General features: G+C 38.7%; 1 protein-coding gene across 3 annotated transcripts in view; it reads right to left on the reverse strand.

The window, feature by feature from the left end:
• Positions 1 to 22,500, reverse strand: part of LOC126365812 (arginine--tRNA ligase, cytoplasmic) — a 141,410-nt gene that overhangs the window by 106,174 nt on the left and 12,736 nt on the right. For all 3 annotated transcript variants that reach the window (XM_050008403.1, XM_050008402.1, XM_050008404.1), the window contains one exon: positions 19,145 to 19,201. In XM_050008403.1, coding sequence (XP_049864360.1) covers positions 19,145 to 19,201 — 57 coding nt within the window. The remainder of the gene's footprint in view (positions 1 to 19,144; positions 19,202 to 22,500) is intronic.

Below are 22,500 nucleotides of genomic sequence, written 5' to 3' on the forward strand. Positions count from 1 at the left end.
TAATGCTACATTAAGTGATCCTCATGGATAGTCTCTGAACTCTTGTCTCGCTCTCATTCTACTCTTGTGTCACTGCTCCTCCAGTCCTCACTTCCTTTTCTGCTTGACTTCTATTCCTTTTATCTTCCTTGCACCACTTTCTCTTGTAATACTTTCTTTCCCACTTTTCATTCTTTAGCATTTGACAAGCAGGCAAATTTCATTTCTTTCACGAAGTCTTAATTGACAACATAGATGATATTTACAGCTACATGCAAAATCTACGAACTACCATATGGTGTGTAATAGAAGATAAAGTGTGTACCAGTCATTTCCCACCCTTGTGTTCCAATTACAGCAGCTATTTCTTTGAATAATCCTGAAATTCTCTTAATTTTACTGTTACAGCTATTGCAGATGAAAAAACAAACTTTCTTCTTCAAATGTCCATTTTCATAATTTTAAGAGTGAACCTTACAGTGATATATAAAAAGCTACTTGTACTGTAACTCAACCCCTTATGGTTTCCTAGAACATGCAGCTCTACAGCATGGTTTAATCGTCGTGGCATTCTCTCGTGTAAAATATTCTAAAGGTAAGATAGGCTCCCATTTGGATCTGACAGCGATGACTACTCATGAAAATGCCGCATCAGCAGAAGCAATACTGGCATTGTACAGGTTGGTGCATGGAATGTTAGATTCCTTAATTGGGTACGTAGTTTAGAGAATTTTAAAAGAGAGATGCATATGTTGACTTTAGAAGGCAAGACAGAGATTTATGAACCAAATTTTACACTGCAAAACATTTCCAAGGGCAGATCTGAACTACGGCCATAATTTATTGGTTATGAACTGCAGATTAAAACGGAAGAAACTGCAAAAAGGTAGAAATTTAAGAACATATGACCTGGATAAAAAGAAAGAATTACTGGTTATGGAGAGTTTCAAAGAAAGCATTTGGCAAACATCGACTGAACCTGGGGAAAGAATAAGGTAGAAGAAAAATGGGCAAAAAATAAATTAATTAATTGAAAGGCACAGTAGAAACCCTTGGATATCATGAAGAGATAACTCATGAGATAACTGAATTTAACTGACAAAAGGAAAAAAATGCTCACATGAAATTGGAATACAGATGTCTAAAAAAAAAAAAAAAAAAAAGAGACTGATCAGAAGTTCGAAATGGCAATGTAGCGACGGTTGGATGAGAAAAGCAAGCCTGTAGAAGTGTGCATGACTAGGGAAACAGTATATACTGCCTACAGGGAAGTTAAAGGAACCTTTGGAGAAAAGAGAAGTGTCTCTATGAATTTTAAGACCTCGAATGGCAAGCCCATACTGTGCAAGGAAGAAAAACTGAAAGGTGGAAGCAATGTACAGAGCATCTATTAAAGTGAAACAAAAAGTCCAAGTAGAAGAAATTAAAACATTGGGATTTTCTAATGACACTATAATTCTGTCAGAGACAACAAAGGAGTTGATGAATGTAATGAATACTGTTTTGAAAAGCAGTCACAAGATGAACAATAAGAAGAGAAAAATAAGTGTAATTAACGATAGTCATACTAAATTAGGTGAAGCTGGTAGAAGTAGATTAGGAAATTGTAGTAATAGATGAGTTTTTAAATTTGAGAAGCAAAATAAATAATGATGCACGAATTAGAGAGGATATAAAATGCACATTGCCTACAGCAGTAAATTGTTTCTGGGGGCAAAAAAAATAAAAAATAAAATAAAGAAACAGTATTAATGTTGCACACTATTTATTTTATATTTCGATGTGAACTGGCTTTCGGCTTCTTAGGTCATTATCAGATGACTTAATACTAAACAGATAGTCCACACAGCATCAATGACAGCTATTTCTCAACAAAGATTGTTATTGTGAAAGGTATGTGATTGCTCGAGAACTATATATAGAAAAAACACAAACTGTGATGTTCAGTGAAGACAAACACTGTCTGGTGAAGTGTGCAGGGACTATAATTCCTACAGGTGCAGCATCAGGAGGTTGTGGGGCAGGGAAGTTGGGAAAAAAGGAGCAAAAAAAGGGCAGGAGTGGGGAAATGTGGGCAGGTGTGTTGGAAGAGGGTGGCAAATAAACAGAATGGGAGATGAGAATGGGAAGGAGATGATATGACAGAGGAGGTGGAAACTGTTGGGTGGAAGGTGTGGGGACAGCATGATCTGTAGGTTTAGGCCAGGATAATTACAAGACTGGAAGAATGTGTTGTATGGATAACTCCCATCTGCACAAGATCAGAAAAGCTGTTGGTGGAGGGAAGGATCCACATGGCTTGGGTAGTGATTCAGTAGCATGTTGTGCCACAGGGTGGTCTACTTTGCTCTTGGCCATACTTTGGCGATGGCCACTCATTCTGGTGAACAGGCAGTTGGTAGTCACACCAACATAAAAAGCTGTGCAATGACTGCAGCTGAGCTGGTAAATGATATGGCTACTTTCACAGGTGGCCTGGCCCCTGACAGGGTATGATAAACCTGTGACAAACTGGGATAGGATGTGCTGGGTGGGTGGATTGGGCAGGTCTTGCACCTGGCTCTTACATAGAGATATGATCCTTGTGGCAAGGAGTTGGGATTGGGAGTGGCACAAGAATGGACTACGACATTCTGGAGGCCGGGTCGGCGACGGAACACCACTTTAGGAGGGGTGGGAGGCATCTCAGGTACAATGTCCCTAATTTCAGTGCATGATGACAGGAATCGAAGCCCTTGTTAAGGTTGTGGTTCAGTTGTTCCAGTCCAAGGTGGTGCTGGGTGACTAAGGAGACACTCGTTTTTGGCTGGTTCTTGGGGGTGGTGGGATGATTGGGGGTGTGACGGGAAATGGCGCGGAAGATCTGTTTACGAACAAGATCTGGGGAATAGTGCCTACCAGTGTGGGCCTTGCTGAGACCCTCAGCATACTGAGCACGGGAGTTTTTGTCACTGCAAATATGCTTTCCCCAGGTGGCCAGGCCAAATAGGAGGAATTTTTTGGTGTGACTGGGATGACAGGTACTGTTGGTGGTTTTAATATGGACAGAGGTGCAGATGAAGCCATCAGAGAGGAGAAGGTCAACAACTAGGAAAGAGTCATGCTGGATTAAGGAGGACCATGTGAAGTGGATGGTAGAGAAGGTGTTGATGTTGTGTAGGAACCAAGATATTGTGTCTCGGCCTTGAGTACAGAGCATGAAGATATCATCAATGAACTGAACCAGACTATGGGTTTCGTGTTTTGTGATGCTCGGATGGTCTCCCCTATGTGGCCCATAAAAATGTTGACATAGGAGGATGCCATGCAGGTGGCAATGGCTGTGGCACAAATTTGTTTATATACCTTCCCTTGAAAGGAGAAGTGGTTGTGAGTCAGGATGAAATTAGGTGCATGAGGAATGAGGTAGTGGGTTTGGAGTCTGAAGGATGCTGGGGAAGGTAGAGTTCAATACCAGTAAGATCATGGTCATGAGGGATGTTAGTGTATAGGAAGGAGGCATCAACAGTGTCAAGTACGGATTTGGGATGAAAAGAGGTGGGGATTGTGGAGTGTCTGTGGAGGAAGTTGTTGGTCTCTTTGACACGAGAGGTTAGATTACGAGCAACTGACTGGAGGTGTTGGTCAATGAGCGTCAAAATTCTTTCATTGGGGGCACAATGACCAGCCACAGTGGAGTGTCCAGGATTGTTGGATTTGTGGATTTTGGGGACCTTGTAGAAGCTGGGTCTGTGTGGTGTCTTAAGGGTGAAGAGGGAAATAGATTCAGGAGAGATATTTAAATAGGACTTGAAGCTAATGTGGGCCTTCAGGAATACGATTATTGTGGCAGAGTTTACATGTGGAGAGGTCAGATAATTGGCAGAGGCCTTCTGGCAGGTAGTCATAGTGACTCATAACAACAATGGTGAAACTATTGTCTGCAGTTAAGATGATTAGGTCAGGATTTGTTTTGAGGTTGAGTATTGTTATTCTTTCTTCTACTGAAAGGCTGGTGTTCTGAGGGTGGCAGCTGGGAAAGGATGATGAGACTAAGTTGGAGGTAAGGAATTCCTGGAAGTTGGCCAGCAGGTGATTAAGTTGGAGGAGGGGGGGGATCACGGTTGGACGGTGGTATGAACTGGATGAGGCGGGGTTCAATGTGGAATTAGCATGGTTTTGGTTGGAGGGATTGGCGGCAAAGAACTGCTTCCATTGCAGGGATTGGGAGGAAGAGAGTAGGTCTTTGACAAGTCCAGCATGGTTACATTTGGGCTACAGGTAAGTACTTTGGGTAGGACTGAAACTTCTGTGAAATTGAGGGTCTTTTTGGAAATGTTAACAGTGTTATGGGAATGTCTTAGCACTGGGTTTCGTAGAGAGTTGGTAGGGAGCTTCGGGGAATGTGCCAAGTTGAAATGGTCCACCAGGCAGGGTTAGCTGCTGTTAAGGGTGGATGAGGAGGAACACTGTGGATATGGTAGGGGCTGGATAGTGATGCCCTGAGGCGACAGTAAGATGTCAGCAGGTTGGATAACTTACAGAGGTGGTGGTTTCGAATGCTGCTCCAGGTTCTGGAGAGCAAGGGATTCAATTTTAGAGATGTGATATATGGAGTAGGGATTGCATAATGGTAGTACCTTGCAGAGGGAGCAGAAGAGGTTCTGAGATGCCTGTGCTGTGGAGATATGTTTTTACAATGCCAGGTTTGTGAGGGTCAGGGATTGGCAGAATTTGTAAAGGTGTAGGACATTGTGAAAGGAGGGGTGGGAGCCAGAGAAATGAATATTTACAGTTAGGCCATTTGGGAGGATTCCATGATTAAGCAGCATTTGAGGAACAGGATGTGGGACTAGGTTTTAGCCAGGGAAAGGAATACCTTTATGAACTGATGAAGAAAGATGGAGCAGGAGTCCATTTGGCAGGAATGTCGGAAAGGAAACAGGAATGATGCAGAAACGAGCAAAATAGGTGTTCATGGTTATGAGAGGAGCTGAATAAGTGAAAAGACACATAAAAATTACAAGAAACCACATAAAAACATGCATAAATATATTAACAATGTATATGAATGTGGGAGAAAAGGAACGATGAGGTGTGTGTGTGTGTGTGTGTGTGTGTGTGTGTGTGTGTGTGTGTGTGTGTGTGTTGTAATAAGCAAAGAGAGAGAGAGAAGGAGAGAGAGGTTAGGTCAAGGATCAATAGTTTGTATGGCACGAGTGTGTGTGGAAAATAAAACTTCCAAGTACATCAGGCTGAGAGATGAAGTGGGCTCAATAGGAATAAACATAATTATAGCTATTAGAGGAAAGAATTTGGGGCATCAGATGATGCATCAACAATCCGCACGGCCACAGAGTCTGTGTTGTGCATGGGTAATCAGTGATACAGGGTGGCTCAGAAGTAGATGAGGTTTGGAGGGTGGTGAATAAACACAAGAAAGGAGAGAAAGAACAGACACTGAAAAGAGTAATGCTGTAGAGAAGAGTAGAAAGGAAAACATCACAGCAAAATCGAATAATAAAAACTCCAGGCTTTCACAGAGATGTTATCTCCTCCTCCAGACTGAGTCTGCAAACAGATCTCCCGTGCCATTTCCCCTCACACCCACAATCCTCACACCATCCTCAAGAACTAGCACAAAGGAGTGTCCCCTTTGTCACCTGGTACCCCCGGACTGGAACAGAACAACATCATTCGCAAGGGCTTTGATTACCTCTATCATCAAGCCCTGAAAAGAGGGACATCCTACTAGGGACACTTCCCATCCCTCCTCAAGTGGTGTTCTGTCATCCACCCAACCTCCACAGCAACCTAGTCCACTCCCCATCCCACGCCATTGCCCCAAGCATCATATCCCTGTGGAAGACTCAGGTGCAAGATCTGCCCAATCTACCCACACAGCACCTCTTATTCCTGTCCTGTCACAAGTTTATCCTACCCCATTAGGAGCTAGGCCACTTGTGAAAGCTGACATGTCATTTACCAGCTCTGCTGCAATCACTGCACAGCTTTTTATATTAGTATGACTGCGAACCGGCTGTCCACCAGGATGATATGTGTATAAATTCCTAAATGCACGATAAAGTATTTAATAAATACTACGGGACATTAGTACTACATAGGGCTATTTCAGTTTTTTAATGAGACTTTGTTCCTTCACGTGTTGGCAGTACATTCTATAAATGTTATAAATTTAAATGAAAGGAAATATTTTCTGGACATATTGTCTGGAGTGTAGCATTGCACAGAAGTGAAACTTGGACAATAAATAATTCAGACAAGAAGATGATTGAAGATGCTAAAGAAGAATGTCAAAGATTAGATGGAAATATCATGTAATTAATAAAGAGTTACTGAACTGGGAAAAAGACATGTATGGCATAGGAACAATGTTGAAGATTAGATGGATATAGAAAGTAACAAATGAAGAGGTACTGAATTGGACTAGTTAAACAGACATGTATGGCACAACCTAACTGAAAGAAGGGATTGGTTAACAGGACATACTCTGAACATCCAGGAATTGTAAATCAGGTAAAAGAGGGACGTGTGGGGGATAAAAGTTGTAAACGGAAACCACAGTTTGGGTATAGTACGCAGATACAAATGAATACTGGTTGCAGTGGCTATACAGAGATGAAGAAGCTTGCACAGAGCAGACTACAGTGGAAAGGTGAATCAAACCACTCTTCTACACTGAGAATTACTACTACTACTACTGACTATTTCTGTGTTGTTCCCGAATAAACAAACCGAAGACAAATCACACAGCTCTTTTCTTAATGTTCAGTATCACTTCTGTTAATCCATGCGGTAAGTGTTCAGAACTGGCAAATAATACAGTAGAATTTGTTGGACAAGAAAGTAAATTCATTTATGGGTGAATTATATTTCTCTAGGGTTGTTTCAATAAATCTAAAGAGAGGAATCAGTACAAGTGGTTCCCGTAACTACAATGATGTGTTCATTCTTTATTAAATTACTATGAATGAATGGTTGTCGTTTATTGAAGTGACTGACTGACTACTACAGAAGCAATCTCCTTGACTCGTCACATGGATTATGTTAGATTTGTTTATGAGACATTCTATTATAAAACTGTAAAACATTCTATTATAAAACTGTAAAACATTATATCAATACAACATTTTCAATTTCTAATGTGAAATAAATGACAAACTAATTCTCATTTCCTTGTTCCTTCTATCCCTATAGGGCCCTCATGACAGAAAAGTTAATTTCTTTATCTGGCAGAGCAGCCTGCTGAAAGATTATAATTTATAGATTCTGCCACAAACATTATATGTAATAGAACTTCTCAATCCGTTATTATTTTAAATATACTATTATTGATATAACACAAAGAACTTCAATATGGTGTGGACTAGACAATGCTTTAGAATATGGACTTAAGTTACTTTGCACTGTTCCCAGTGAACATCTCATATATATCTTTTGTTGAAAATAAACCACAGTGAGTTCCCACTAGCTCTTGCGTAACTCGCTTTTACAAAAGCAGCGATAAGAAGGAATTGTAATGCATGTACATCAGATATTGAAAACTTTTATAATTAGGTAAGAGTATGGAACACTTACAACTGCATACAGCGATACTACAAGCAGTGCAGGCATTAGCAAATGTAGCCGAAACATCTCCTGCTTCACCCCTGTGTACGGCTTATCCACCATTTCACAAACAACATGAAGATTTGGATGCTTAAAGCCAAACATTGTATAAGACTTATCCACCCTTAACAAGCAACATTAATATTTGGATGCTTAAAGCTGAAGACTGTCAAATTTCTGATATGGAAGGAGAAAAGGACATCATCCTGTCTGGAAATCCCGAAATTTTATCATTCAACTAGCTTTTGCATGTGACTTCGTGTGCATGGATCTCACATCTGTATGAATTTCAAAAAATGCTGAAGCTTATTATCTGTGAGTAAAATGAAGAGGAAGCTGACAAAAGAGCATAACAGTAAAGAATTTGTGTGATTGTAAGCGCAAATACAGATATTTGAAGCACGAAATACCAATAGAACTGGATTGGGGGAACAACCTAGTGTATTTAAAGAAATTACAAAAATTAAAGTATTTCTTTACATACAACATTTGATGTTTTGCTCACAGGAGCCATTATAAACAAATTAACTGAGCTAGTGACCCACAAGCAAGCTAAGTAGAGTTGCCCATGTGAGAAACAGTTCATCATAAGGTCAAGACTGGTGTTCGAAACACCTGTTCTTGGAAGTTGTAGATGGTCACAGTGACACATATGCTTACAGGAAACTGCATGTGTCTGAAACAGAAAGTGAAATTGTTGGGGATGTGGGGTATGACAACTACTTCACCAGCTCTACAGCCCATGAAAACTTAAGCCTCTATAACATTATTATGAAGCAAAACAAGTTTAGGGCAAGTTCCATCACACAGCTTTGGAGGGGTTAACTTCTGAAGCAGCATAATCGGAATACCCACTTTCAAAGTGATGTTATACATGGGAACTCTGGATGCAGAAATGGGAGTTAAGAAACCCAATCATATAAGTGGTAGCATTGTTCCCATCCCGAAATTTGTTTATGGACTGATATAACACCTCATTCCAATCAATTCTTTTCCAAAATGCTATGGTTTATAGAAGACACTTGATCTTTTTGAGTGTCAGTATTGCTCGTTCATAAAACCAAGAATTCTAATGATGCATTATGTGGGATAGATCTCCACAAACAAAAGAAATAAGTTCCCTCACAGAAGGAACAATTAGACAAAGCTCTCTGACAGATTCACTAAACCATTCAATTCGAGCAACATATCGTCACCAATAAAACATTCAAGAATTCTTGCACATGGGGACTGCCACCCACCTGAGCCCTCATGTTCCACATAAGACTCGTTTTCTGTACCCGAGGCCACTGCATGAAGCATTTGAGACATGCGCTCACCTCATCTGCTCTAGTTCCCTGAGTTATAATAGGTAGAGCCTGGCGGAAATCACCATGAAATAAAACAATGATGCTTCCCACAATGTGATTGTTTGATTGGATGTCTTGCAGAGTGCGAATGACTGTTTCCACAGCCTTTTTGTATGCCATGGTGCATTCATTCCGAACAGTTAGACTACACACTCCAAGGATTTTTGCCTTGGTGCTATTTTGTGATACTGCACATGCTGGGGTTTCATTTATGCCTAGGTCCAAAAGTATCTTGAACATAGTGTGCACAGTTTTCCCTTGAGGCAGTAATGTAGCAGCAATTCCAGAAGACGCAACCACTGATGGTATCCTCCCTTGCCTTCTGATTTCAGCTAGTAACAATTCACTGGAGAAGGATTTTGCCTGTACTACGAGGGGTGTTAATGAAAAAGGTTTCACTCTGCTGTTGATTAACACTCCATAATACTTTGTCATATACTGACTTTTGCAAATCAAAAAGGATCCCAACTTTATTATTCACGATCACAGTAGAACTATAATTTGTCTCTGAAGCATAATCGAGACTAACTCGTGGACCATCAGCAGTTTCTTGCGGTTCTGGAAGACCGTAATGACTCAAAGGATTGTCACCAATGGAAATAACAATATCTTGAAGCAAACAAAGGCAACGATTGGTGACACTCTCATCAGATTCTACTGTATTCAATAAGCAAGCCTAAATGCAAAAAGAAAACAACTGCAAACAAATTGGCACAATCAACTAGGACTTTCACCAATTATGGCATTTTCGAGCATTTCATCCCACTTTCAGTCATCATCTAGCAGACGTTGTGCACTGCAAGCCGCATGAATCGTTGAATGTTCATCCCCTTTACAGGTCTCAGAAATGTAAAAGATGTGGCTCAGAGGACTGAGTGCAGCAAAAGGCACAAGTAATAGCATTCACTGTTACTTGGATGAACAGTGCACACTCTACCTAATGCGACTGCTGATAAACGCGTGGAAACCCTGCCATTGGTTGACTGCATCAGCACCTACTGAAAATATCACTTTGCTTGTCATAAGTGTAGTAGGATAGTACATCATTATACATACAAGTTTGAAGAAAACTATATTCCTTACAGAGATTGAAATAAGCTAAGAGTGTGGTATGGTGAGGATTTTCTATATGTTCCTGAACGTTTTCAAGACTGAAATAGACTCATAAACCATTTTCTAAATAAACATATAAGTGCATATTGGTAGGGTGTCATTCGTGAATAGGGAAACCCAGTATACATCACACTACTTCCAATGTAGTAAAATAGTACCCTTATTAATATTTGGTCACCTTGTCACGATATGCACTCTGAAAACCAAATATTACCTGGTCATTTCCCTTACTCATGTGACTCTCTGCTAGCAAAGTATTCGACATTCAAGTGAGCTTCAAATGCACATGAAAGAACTGATGAGCATTGTACTACCCACCAACTGTCTACTGCAACACAACCAACGTGCATAATAACTTCAACTGTGAAACCACCATTTGAGACGCCCAGCAGCGATTTGATGGATACCTGTTTTCACCAATAACACTTTTGTTAACAAAGTTTTTTGGGAGCCTCCTCGTGCAACGACCTTCTTTCATGCAACGTAAACTAGTATTTAATGAGCCACATGGACCATGAATCATGTTGGTTTTGACAATCCTGGGCAGAATGGGATCTGTGTCACGATTTGATATTTCGGTGCTAATAACTCGATCAATGTTGTTGAGCCTAATCTTCTTTTCGAGCCACAAAAGGTTGTGCATATGAGGCAAACACACTTTTGCCACTCTATTGAATACCTACAGCTCTATATGCTCCAAGTGCGTTTTCTTTTATAAGAAGGTCCATCATGCATTTTTGTTTTAAATGAAATACTCTAGAAATCAAGTTGCACTTGTTGAAGGAGACCTGGCTGACAAGCAAGTTGTTCTCCATTTCCGGCCACTTTCGACTGGTGATTATAGTAATAAACAAATCTGCATCACCATATTTTCTAAAATATGCAAACACACCCTGACTAAGCCCGTAAATATACCTGGGACCACCAATAAATGTGAAAGGGAGAATCATCATCCAACTCAAGTCTTCAGCATCAGAATTTTCTGTAAAGTGTCTCTAACGTTGATGTAATTTTCTGTGTTTAATTGTCTCTGACGAATGAGGAAGGATGCAAAACTGTTTAGTTTCAATTTCTACATATATGTTAACTAAAAATTGGTCAAAAACACCTTGAAATCGCTGTAAGTAGATATGTTCGTCCTCTCACAACTGGATTAAAAGAACTGCACAGGTGCATTGCAGAAGCTTTTTTGTTAAAATTTGGAGCACCCATTTGAGGATAAACTTTATTATATATTTACAAGTGACAAAGGTCTTATCGATCATATGCCTGCTCTACAAGCCTCTTCCATTTCCTTATGTTGAGTGCACTGTTTGTCCATTCAGTGTTTGTGTTCATTCTAGTTGTGTCCTTCTGGATGTTATCTTTCCACCTACTTCTAGGTCTTCCTCTCGTTTCATGTATTGTTCTTCCAAATGCTATTTTAGGTAGTCTGTTTTCTGTCATTGTTGCTATATGGCCTGCCCAGTTCAACCTTCTCTTCTTTAGCACATCTATGATGTTACAGTGTTTGTACGCTTTCTTATTTCTTCATTTTTTCTTATCCTCCATTCCATGTTATCTTCATGATATACTGGACCAAAAATTTTTCTTAGTATTTTTCTTTCAAATATTAACAGTTTTTCTTCATCTTTCTTTCTAAATATTAATGCTTCACATCCGTCTAACGTTACTGGTATAATGGTCGAGTGATACAAGCGGATTTTGTGCTAAGTACTAAGTGATCTTTTCTGTAAGATTTTGATAAAACTAAAGAATGTTTTGTTCGCTGTTGCTAGACGGGCATCTACTTCTATATCCATTACATTATTGTTACTAAATGGATTTCCTAAGTACTTGAAGCAGTCAACTGTTTTGAAAGTGAATCCATCTACAGCCAAAGGTGCATCACTTTGGTTTTTCTTACTTATGATCAGATATTCTGTCTTTTCTTCAGTAATATGTAATACTGGTTTCTCAGCAATTTTGTAATAATTTTGCATCTTTTGATTAATACTGTTATGGAACTAGGCAAGTACAGAAGTCTAGTAATGTTCATCTCCTGCATTTGGATCCCTCATGGATTAGTTTTATTAAATTCTCTATTGATTATCTCTAAGACGAGGTTAAATAAAATAGGTGAAATGGCCTCTCCTTGTCTCAGTACAGTGAACACCCTAAAATTTTCTGATTCTACTACAGATGTCTTGATACGAGAAAGTTTCATTTGTACAGATTTCAATTAATCTGATTAGCTTTGATAGTACTTCATATTCCCTCATTATATTTAGAAGTGTCTGTTGGTGTACGCTACCATACGCCTTTTTCAAATCTACAAATAATATGTGTACATCTACACTGAATTCCCTGCCTTTTCAGGTATCTGTCTTAGAGTGAAAAGATGATCTAATGGGGATCAATTCCTGTGGAAACCACATTGGTAGCCACTAATTAATTCTTTAGTAATTGGGATCAGTCTGTTTAACAAGCATGTCGATAGGATTTTATAAGTAGCATCCAGTAAAGCAATTCCTTTATAGTTGTCACACACAAGGGGATCATTCTTCTTAAATATGGGGCATATAATTGCAGTTTTCCAGTCTGCAGGTATAGTTTCTGTCTTCCAAATTGTTTCCATTAGAGGTTCCTCCAGTTGTGATCCTCCATTCTTTAATAACTCAGCATATATCTGGTCTTCACCACAAGCCATGTTATTCTTTAATTTCTTTATGGCTTGTTTACTTAATTTACGGATGGGGTGGCAACTTGTACATCGACTGTATCAGGTTCTTCAAATTTAAAGTAAGACTGTGGATCATTGCAGTTGAGTAATTGTGAAAAGTACATCACTCTTGTTTGTCACTACTTTTCCATGCTGATCCTTTATAAACTGTTCTCTTTTAGTAAATTTACCCAAAGATTTTTTAATATTTTGGTACATCTGCCTTGCTCTGTGGTGCTTGAAATCATCCTGTGCTTCTTTTATCATATTGTTGCAGTATTCCCTTTTCTCTTGTCTTAGCGTTCACTATGTTTCCTGGCGGATTTTGTAATATCTTTCCTTCAGTGTCATATTGTTCATTTCTGTAATCCACACTTTTCTTGCATTTCTTCTATCCAGAACTTTTTCTTGGCACTATTTGTTAAACCAAATTTTGTTAGGTCATTTTCTTTTTCCCTATAACTTTGGAAGATGCTTCCTGAATACTGTTCTTCAGGTGTCTCCATCTGCTTTTGACATCTTGTTCCCTGTTGGACAGCCTTTAGGTTGCTTTCCATTTCTTTGATTAAGTTTTCTTTTGTAGATTCTTCAGCCAGATTTCCTAAGTCATATCTAGTAATTTATGCTCTATTTCCATTTATTTACACTATACACAGCAAATTTATAGCAGTCTTCACCTCCACAAATATTAATGGATATCGTAACAAATCATAAGCCTGATTTGTTTCACTGATATGCTAAAGACAATCATTGCAAGTAAATAACACAATGTCTCTATCACTTCCCTGGTTGACTAACGGGCAGCGACTTCATTTGTAGTTGGTGCATATAACGACCCAGGTGAGACCCTCTTTGTCTTTTCTCATCTCCAAGCAGAAACTTGCAATTATTGCACTCCTCATTTAGAACTGATTGCAATGCTGCTTCAAAGCTGTTGACATAAGGGTTCACACTGTGTAGTATACTTTGCAGGCTTCTTACTAAATCTGAGTTTAAATTACAAATATCTAACTTCCTGGTCTTGGTAATTAGCTACAAAATAAATCTGTAAAAACCCTGGGACATTAACTGGTGACAAAGAGCCATTCAAATAGAACACTTGGTTCTGTACCTTAGTAGTACACATAAACACTCCTTCACTGATCCGCTTCGCTCCAAAAGAAGTCACTTGGAAAGCGCTGTTGTTGTACCGTGAATTCTCCAAAACATGTTTTGACAGCAGATTCTATACATTTACTAACTCTTTCAGTACCTCTGGTGGGTCTTATATTTTTTCTCAGAAAACTTTGCCAGACGAACAACGCATTCCCTTGGGTTCTACGTGCCACTTCAAAGTGCGGCAATAAGTGCATATTTCGTTCATTGATCCCAGCTGAATACAATCAACAAATTTTATTACTGAATTGTAGTATAATGCACTTTACTTCTTATAGCCATGGCAGCTCCTCAGGATCACATAACACTGATTCATCATCATCAATGACTGACAGCCTAAGAACAGCAAGGAGCAGCTGGTCTCCCTGTAACTAAATCATTTTGGTCTCACTAGATTGTGCTTGTTGCACTTTGTAATCAACTCCTTTCTTGTTACAAGTGATGGACAGTTGTCTCCTGTCTGTCACAGTAGCAGCTCCGAACAGCAGACAAACGAAGCTTGCACTGCTCATCTACCTCCAAAAGCTGTGAATTGTCACGGTGACAACATTAGGCAGAAAAATGAATCTTGTGCTGCTCATCTGTCTCTATCCAACAGCCGCGAAATTTCATGATGGCTATGGTCAGTAGATAAATGTGCTTCTCTTTCTTAGTGAGTCTCAAGAGACAAGAAGTCTCTTGAGATTGAGACGATGCAATTCTAGGATGCTCTTCACACTCCAGTTCACTTTCTATTAATCTTCTCAACAGTGTTCGTTTGACTTGAGCAGGAACAAAAGCAAAGTTTGAGCATTTTCGAGAAGACATTATTCCTACTTAACAAACTTAATGAAAATGGTTACACCAGCTAAAGAATGAGTTCAAAAAGTAGTTAAATGAATGAAGGCACTAATATGAAATCACAACAATTAGAATCACTTCACTTATATTGATAAGTCACAATGAATGCCTCTGAAGAAATGTACAAAAGTGATTTTTAGTCAACTCAACAAACTTACAAAAAATAATAGTTTTTTAATGTAAATTCAACAAACTTATCAACAATAATAGTAGTGCCAACACAACAAACTTATCAATGATAATAGTTACACAAATTCAAGAATGAATTCAAGAAAGTCTATGGATAACGGAAATAAACTGCTAACATTACTATTTGATGATAAAATGTTCCAAAATACTGCTTTTTATGGATTCTATTATTTTCATCCTGGTTTATTTAGTTTGGCTTTATAAAACTTCTGCTGTCCAGATTTTTTTCTTTGAATACAATTCACTCATGACCAAAAATGTGAGTATGGCAAAATTGTTTTCACAAAAAAGCACCTAAAGGTTCCTAAGCAGTTTCGGATTTCAACTTCCCCATAATGACACAGTTAGGAAAACACTATATGCATAGATAACTCGGCTCCTAGGCGGTGTATCAATATGAAACATGTACCAGATTTTAAGTTAGACGTCCAACAATACAACTGTGAAAACCACATCCAAGTTGTTCTCGCATGATGCACATACAGACAGACAAAAATCTAAAAATAACTGTTGTGGCTTTACTGCTGGAATAAAGATCCCTCATATAAAGTTTTCTTAAGTATCTCCTACGTACAGACACCAGGCAGATACAATTTTATTATATGTGTAGGTCCACAAACTGAAGCCAACAAAAAGAACCTAGCGGGGGTGAGGGGGAGCTCATATCATTGCAGCCACGTAAGAATTCTGAGACAGCGTAAAAGTGCCGTAATCAATATTACAAAGACTGAGCTGCCAACTACACTACATAGATTCCACAGGAATTGCAATTTGAAATGCCCCGTATGGGCAGAGCTATGCAGACACACTACTCAGAGATGTTATAGTGCATTTACTTGTGATTCAAAAATGAGAAACCATGTATTGCAGGAACCTGATCACTCTCGAAAGGAAATAATGCAAATACAACCAAGTGTTTCATACAGTTTTTTGGGTGATAGTTGAGCCCAAAGGCAACAATGTTTTTGAGCAGTCTCTTTTCAGAGCTATGAATTTATGATTCATGAAATAGCAAAATGACTCAAACGCAAACTGTTGAAGCACTCTTTCATTCCACCATCCTTGACATACTTCAGTTCAAACCTTTGGCCGATGCATTTGCATCAAAGAATGACTAAGTGGTGGCCATCGGTCATAAGGAAATGCTGTCTACCATCACTGATAAAACTCTCTGCGGTTTTCTAGCAACTTTGTAGGGCCATCCTGATTGAAAGCTGAAATCTGGCAGAGTGTAGCTTTACACCCAACCATCACCACACCCTCCTGACATATTGTATCTCATGTCACTGTCGGGGCCTCTCCCTTCTGTGTATGCATCCGGCACGAGCCCATGAGGTCAAATACCACATAACGTGACCTGTGGAATGAGCTCTGCCCACCACAGGTCCTTGCCGTATAACATCGCCTGTGCCATGAAATCAACTTCGCTTCCATCATCATGGCAGACATCATGCAACTTCCATTGAGCACCTTGCAGCTCCAGGTTTTCACAGTGATGCCCACAGAAATCGATCTGCTGCCTTTGCAAAAATAATCCACTCTGTGCACATCCATTAACAATTACTATTTCCTTCTTACATGATGAAAAACACAGAAATTGTGTAAACTATATATCCCAAGGATTTCAAACAATATAAACTATTTTAATTCAAACAAGCTACATGTGCACACAAGTTCATAAACACATGCATTATTTTTAAATATACAATCCAATAATGCATATTACATGACTTTTCAAGTGACTTTAAATGCAGAGCTCCTGCAAAGTACTTCAGTGAAAGTGATACTGTACAGTACTAACAGGGAACATTGTGAAGTGGTGCAAAATCTCTTGTTCAACTGCAGTTTCCTCACTAACATGTTGAAATGTCTATTGATACTCAAGGAACAGTTGTGCTTTTAGTTTAATAGTTTGCTGAGAGAGCACAACCACTTGTAGGCTGTACAGTAAAGTTTTGCATCCTTTTCTAAAGTTACAAGAACTGATATAATTACTTAATATCCAGAAGGATGAAACACACCAACAGAAAACCTTTTTCTGTAAGCACTGCCACTCAAGAAAATTTTGTATGAAAAAGAACTAATATGTGCTTGGCCAACTAGTATTGAAAAGAAAATTCACAAAGCGTAACTACTGTGGTAACCAGCCAATCACAAATAAAGGAATCTAACAAAATAGAGTTGTTCTCATTTCTTTCAAAACCAATGGAAAGTGACAATTTTTTGCACATGTCAGAGTCTTGTGTTGATGAAATGGTAGCAAATACAATATTTACCCGATTACAAGAAGAGTTTTTTTCCCAAATTCATCATTTGAAAAATACAAGTTTGTCTTACATTTTCAGATTGAGCTATTGCTGCCAAGGTCAACATTTTTACATTGCAGAATAAATTAATATAAGGGTTGTCTTCATTTACAGATGAAGCTTTGGCAGTTGACGTCACATGCTGATTTACCGGTATTTTGATGAATGTGGAAGGGTTGGAGGGGAAAGAGTGACACCACCTTGGTTGAGAACTAGGACAAATTTGAGGAGGGGAATGGGGAGCAGACAGCAAATTTTGTTCTGCTGCCAACCACGGGTATGTATGCCACATACCTCAGTTTTTGATGGACGTCTACCACATTTTAAGTGCAGTTTGCCTGAATCAATTTGCAGTCTCAATTCAACTGGCTTTAAAATTGGACAGATACTAAACAATGATCCTCACCGTGAGGCATGACGGAAGGAAAAGGAGTATGCCACCCACCAGTTCTACACAACCAATGAGAACAGTGTGCAGACACCTTGTTTGGAAACAAAAGACAAACGAATATTGTTTCATTCTCACATCAACATAGATGTGACATCCACTATGCATTCAGAAAAAAAAAAACAACAACTGTATTCTCAGTTCCCATTATAAATGCAACCTCAGAAATCACCACATACTCAGAAGAACCAGTTGAATGCTTGTGACAACCATTATTACAAAATTTATTGTTGCTTGTTTCACTCACAGCAACTGCAGCTCTGCTACAAGATCCCACACCAGCTAATACCTAAAAAATAATCGTGAAATATACAGAAGAAACAGCTTAATACTGACAAAAGTTACACAGCAGACACCACCAAGTTTTTTGTAACTTATTTATATGTGTAATACACATTAAAATACATGTCAGAGACTTGCCCATTATCTAATGAATATTTTCTATACTTATACTGCAGTTTTACTTTTTATGACGGAAAGAATGTTAAATATGGCAAAGTGCATTTAAATATGGTGCACGTGCAAATATTAAGTCACGCTAGGTCGGTCTGATACCACAACAATTACTTCATATTTACATTTCACCGGCTTCATCAATTCATAACTGAATATCACTGTCCAACTAAAACCTTCTTTATCTTGGACCACACTACAGATCAGTCTGTCACAACAACAAAGATTTCAGGACAGTGTCCAATATCACACACTAGCTCCAAGAATCGCACTAGATAATGATATCAGTAATTATTATTATTTTTATTATCAATAACTTCACATTTTTCTATTATTATTATTATTATTATTATTATTATTATTATTATTACAGACAACTGGCTTAAATAGTAATAAAAAAAGGCAGTGGAGCTACAAATTAACATAAACTGTTTCTTTTTTGTTTACTTTATTTCTCCATGCATTATCAAATGCAGATAATCAATAAATGGCATATGTTTAGAATAGATATAAGGTTACCTATTTTGGCAGCTACTTCACATCTATAAAAGTTTGTAATTTTCATTAGTCAGAATATGTTAAAAATAAAATTTTCTCCACGAGACTCTTATAATACTCAGGTAAATATGTTTATCTACACTATTGGATGAAGAGCTTTCTATAGGCATAACAATATTAATTAGTCATCATAAACTCAGTAACATTAGCTGCAGGCTACAGTAAGGTGAATAATAAAGTCTGCTATGAACAAATCACACAGTAGCAAAAATAGTTAACTATTAAACCACACACAAATTTGCTATACATTAAAGACAGAACATAAATGATGTAAGAATTCTCTCTCAAATGCACCACATTTACTGTTTTCTCAGCTGCTATGACATGCAGGCGCGCGCACACACACACACACACACACACACACACACACACACAAAATTATATTAAGACAAGTTATAGGAAAATAAATTTCTATTGTTATTAGTTCACTCGATCGAAAATTTACCTTTCCATCCATGATCTTTCCCTGTTGTTTATTCTTTTCTTCCTCTTCCTTGATAGACTGAAAACAAAACAAGAAAATTATGTATAACTTGTTCACATGACACACAGTGAAGTTAGCAGACAAGAACAAGAAGAAAATATGGAGAAAATAAAAGTTTTGTGAATATATGTTGAACTGATAAACCAGAGGAAACGTATTGGTAACAAATACAGAGGATGGAAACACCGATGGAAGGCATGTATTCTCGACCTGCCAAAGAGTATTAGCATATCCACAGTCAGGATATCATCCACCTTCATTGGCACTAACTTAGGCTGATTCACTTTAAACAATTTCAATCCTTGGTATCATAATGGATAATCTTTTGGGGAATAAGTTTAATCAAAAAGGATAGTGTGTGTGTGAATTCCTAAGGGACCAAACTGCCGAGGTCATCTGTCTCTAGACTTACACACTACTTAAACTAACTTCTGTTAAGAACAACACACACACACACCCATGCCCAAGGGAGGGTCTGAACCTCCGGCAGGGGGGCGGGGGTCGCAATCTGTGATATGGCACCTCAAACCACACGGCATAAAGGATATTTTTAGTACAAAACTATGCCCTGTGGATAATTTGTAATATTAATTTATGTTGATCACTACTGTACTTAAAATGCTGGGGAGTCATTTGGTAACTACAGTACATTTACTGAAAACTGCAGTATATTTACTCTCTGCTGTTAACAACACACAACTTTTTCAAAGGAATAGATGCACATATCAGAGTACATAGGAAACAAAATTTGTACTTATGGGGAAACTTTGTCATTCTCTAGCATCCAAATTAGAGTGTTTTACCCTGCAGCATGCATTTTCAACATATTTTTGGAGGGGCAAAAAGGGAGGGAGGGAGGGAGGGAGAGAGAGCTACATATTCTCGAACCGAAGTTGAAAGCATTTCTTCGGGGAAATTTATTCTCTGTATGCTATTTACAGTTGAGCTGACTGTTACTGATAGTAAAATTAATGGAATTCCGGAGAAATTAAATAATGGAAAGTCAAGTCTGGAATAACAACATTATTATTTAAAAGGACAGATTTGCTACTCACCATATACAGGAGACACTGAGTTGCAGGCTGGCACAACAAAAAGACTACTGTACATTTAAGCTTTCAGCCAAAAGGCCTTCATCTGAAGCAGAAAACACACACAATTACACAAGCGCAACTCACACACCTGTCTCTGGCTGCAGTCTGGCCACAGAGAGTCATCTGTGTGTACTTGGGCTTATTTGAACATGCATGTGTTTTCTAGTTCAGAAGGAGGCCTTTTGGCTGAAAACTTAAATGTATAGACGTCTTTTCATAGTGCCTGTCTGCAACCCAACATCTCCTCTATCTGGTGAGAAGCAATCCATCATTTTCATAATACTGTTGGAATTTACAAAATATTTTTTTTAATTAGTACACAGAATAGTCTCCTAAAGCATATTTTCCTAAATTTCTCTAATAGACTGTAAGGACAGTTTAATAACAACAGGTCAAATTCAACAGCTTCCCTACCCTCCTGTTATTACTAACTTGGAATTAACATATTAATGAACTATGAGACAACACTGCTGCCCAGTACTTCACGAGGCAAAATTTGTAGTGGTGCTGATATATACATATAAAATCTAAAGTGACAGCACTCTACTTAGCTTTCAGCACTAATAGTTCCTTCTTCAGGGAGAAGAGAAGTATAGGTTAAAGGACGTTACAAAGAAAGGGCAGGTCACTCAGACCCCAAGATACGAGGGATACACCGTTCATCACACTACAGATGGATCTCTTTCAACCTGAGGTCTGGTGAGCCCCCCCTTCCTTTTTAATCTTCCTCAGCCTATCCTCTCCAACCTGAGGAAGAAATTCTTGGTTCCGAAAACTAGGATAGTCTTCAGAATGAGACTGTCACTCTGCAGCGGAGTGAGTGCTGATATAAAACTTCCTGACAGATTAAAACTGTGTGCCGGACCAAGACTAGAACTCAGGACCTTTGCATTTCGCGGGCAAGTGCTCTACCAACTGAGCTACCCAAGCACAACTCACGCCCCATCCTCACAGCTCCACTTCTGCCAGTACCTGTCTCGCAGGAGAGCTTCTGTAAAGTTTGGAAGGTAGGCGACGAGCACTAGCAGAAGTGGAGCTGTGAGGATGGGGTGTGAGTTGTGCTTGGGTAGCTCAGTTGGTAGAGCACTTGCCCGCAAAAGGCAAAGGTCCCGAGTTCGAGTCTTGGTCCGGCACACAGTTTTAATCTGCCAGGAAGTTTCATACGATAGTCTTGTTACTTCTACTTTTATGTGCATCCTTTGGCAACACTAAATATTTTGCCTCCAAAATTAAGAACTAAAAATCAATTCTGTATCATAATTTGTTAGTTTTCTCCAAATTATCTTTTGATAAATTTGACGTATTATGCAGCTTTATTATTAATAACAATTCTTACTGATGTTATTATTAGTATCATAACTAACACTTGGTTCAAGAATCGTAAAAGAACATTGTATACATGGAAGAATCCTGGAGATACTAGAAGGTATCAGATAGATTATATAGTGGTAAGATAGAGATTTAGGAACCACGCTTTAAATTGTAAGACATTTCCAGAGGCAGATGTGGACTCTGGCCACAATCTATTGGTTATGAACCGTAGACTACAACTGAAGAAACTGCAAAAAGGTGGGAATTTAAGGAGATCGGACCTGGATAAACTAACTAAACCAGAGGTTGTACAGAGTCTCAGGGAACAATTGACAGGAATGGGGGAAAGAAATACAGTAGAAGAAGAATGGGTAACTCTGAGGGATAAAGAAGTTAAGGCAGCACAGGAACAAGTCGGTAAAAAGATGAGGGCTAGTAGAAAGCCTTGGGTAAGAGAAGAAATATTGAATTTAATTGATGAAAGGATAAAATATACAAATGCAGTAAATGAAGCAGGCATAAAGGAATACAAATGTCTCAAAAATGAGATCGAAGGGAAGTGCAAGATGGCTAAGTAGGGATGGCCAGAGGACAAATGTTAGGATGTAGAGGCTTATCTCACTAGGGGCAAGATAGATACTGCCTACAGGAAAATTAGAGAGACCTTTGGAGAAAAGAGAGCCACTTGTATGAATATCAAGAGCTCAGACGGAAACCCAGTTCTAAGCAAAGAAGGGAAAGCACAAAGGTGGAAGGAGTATATAGAGGGTCTATACAAGGGTGATGTACTTGAGGACATGGAAATGGAAGAGGATGTAGATGAAGATGCAATGGGACATACGATACTGCATGAAGAGTTTGACAGGGCACTGAAAGACCTAAGCCATAACAAGGCCCCGGGAGTAGACAACA

Source organism: Schistocerca gregaria, chromosome 4, assembly GCF_023897955.1.
Source record: "Schistocerca gregaria isolate iqSchGreg1 chromosome 4, iqSchGreg1.2, whole genome shotgun sequence".
NCBI lineage: Eukaryota > Metazoa > Arthropoda > Insecta > Orthoptera > Acrididae > Schistocerca > Schistocerca gregaria.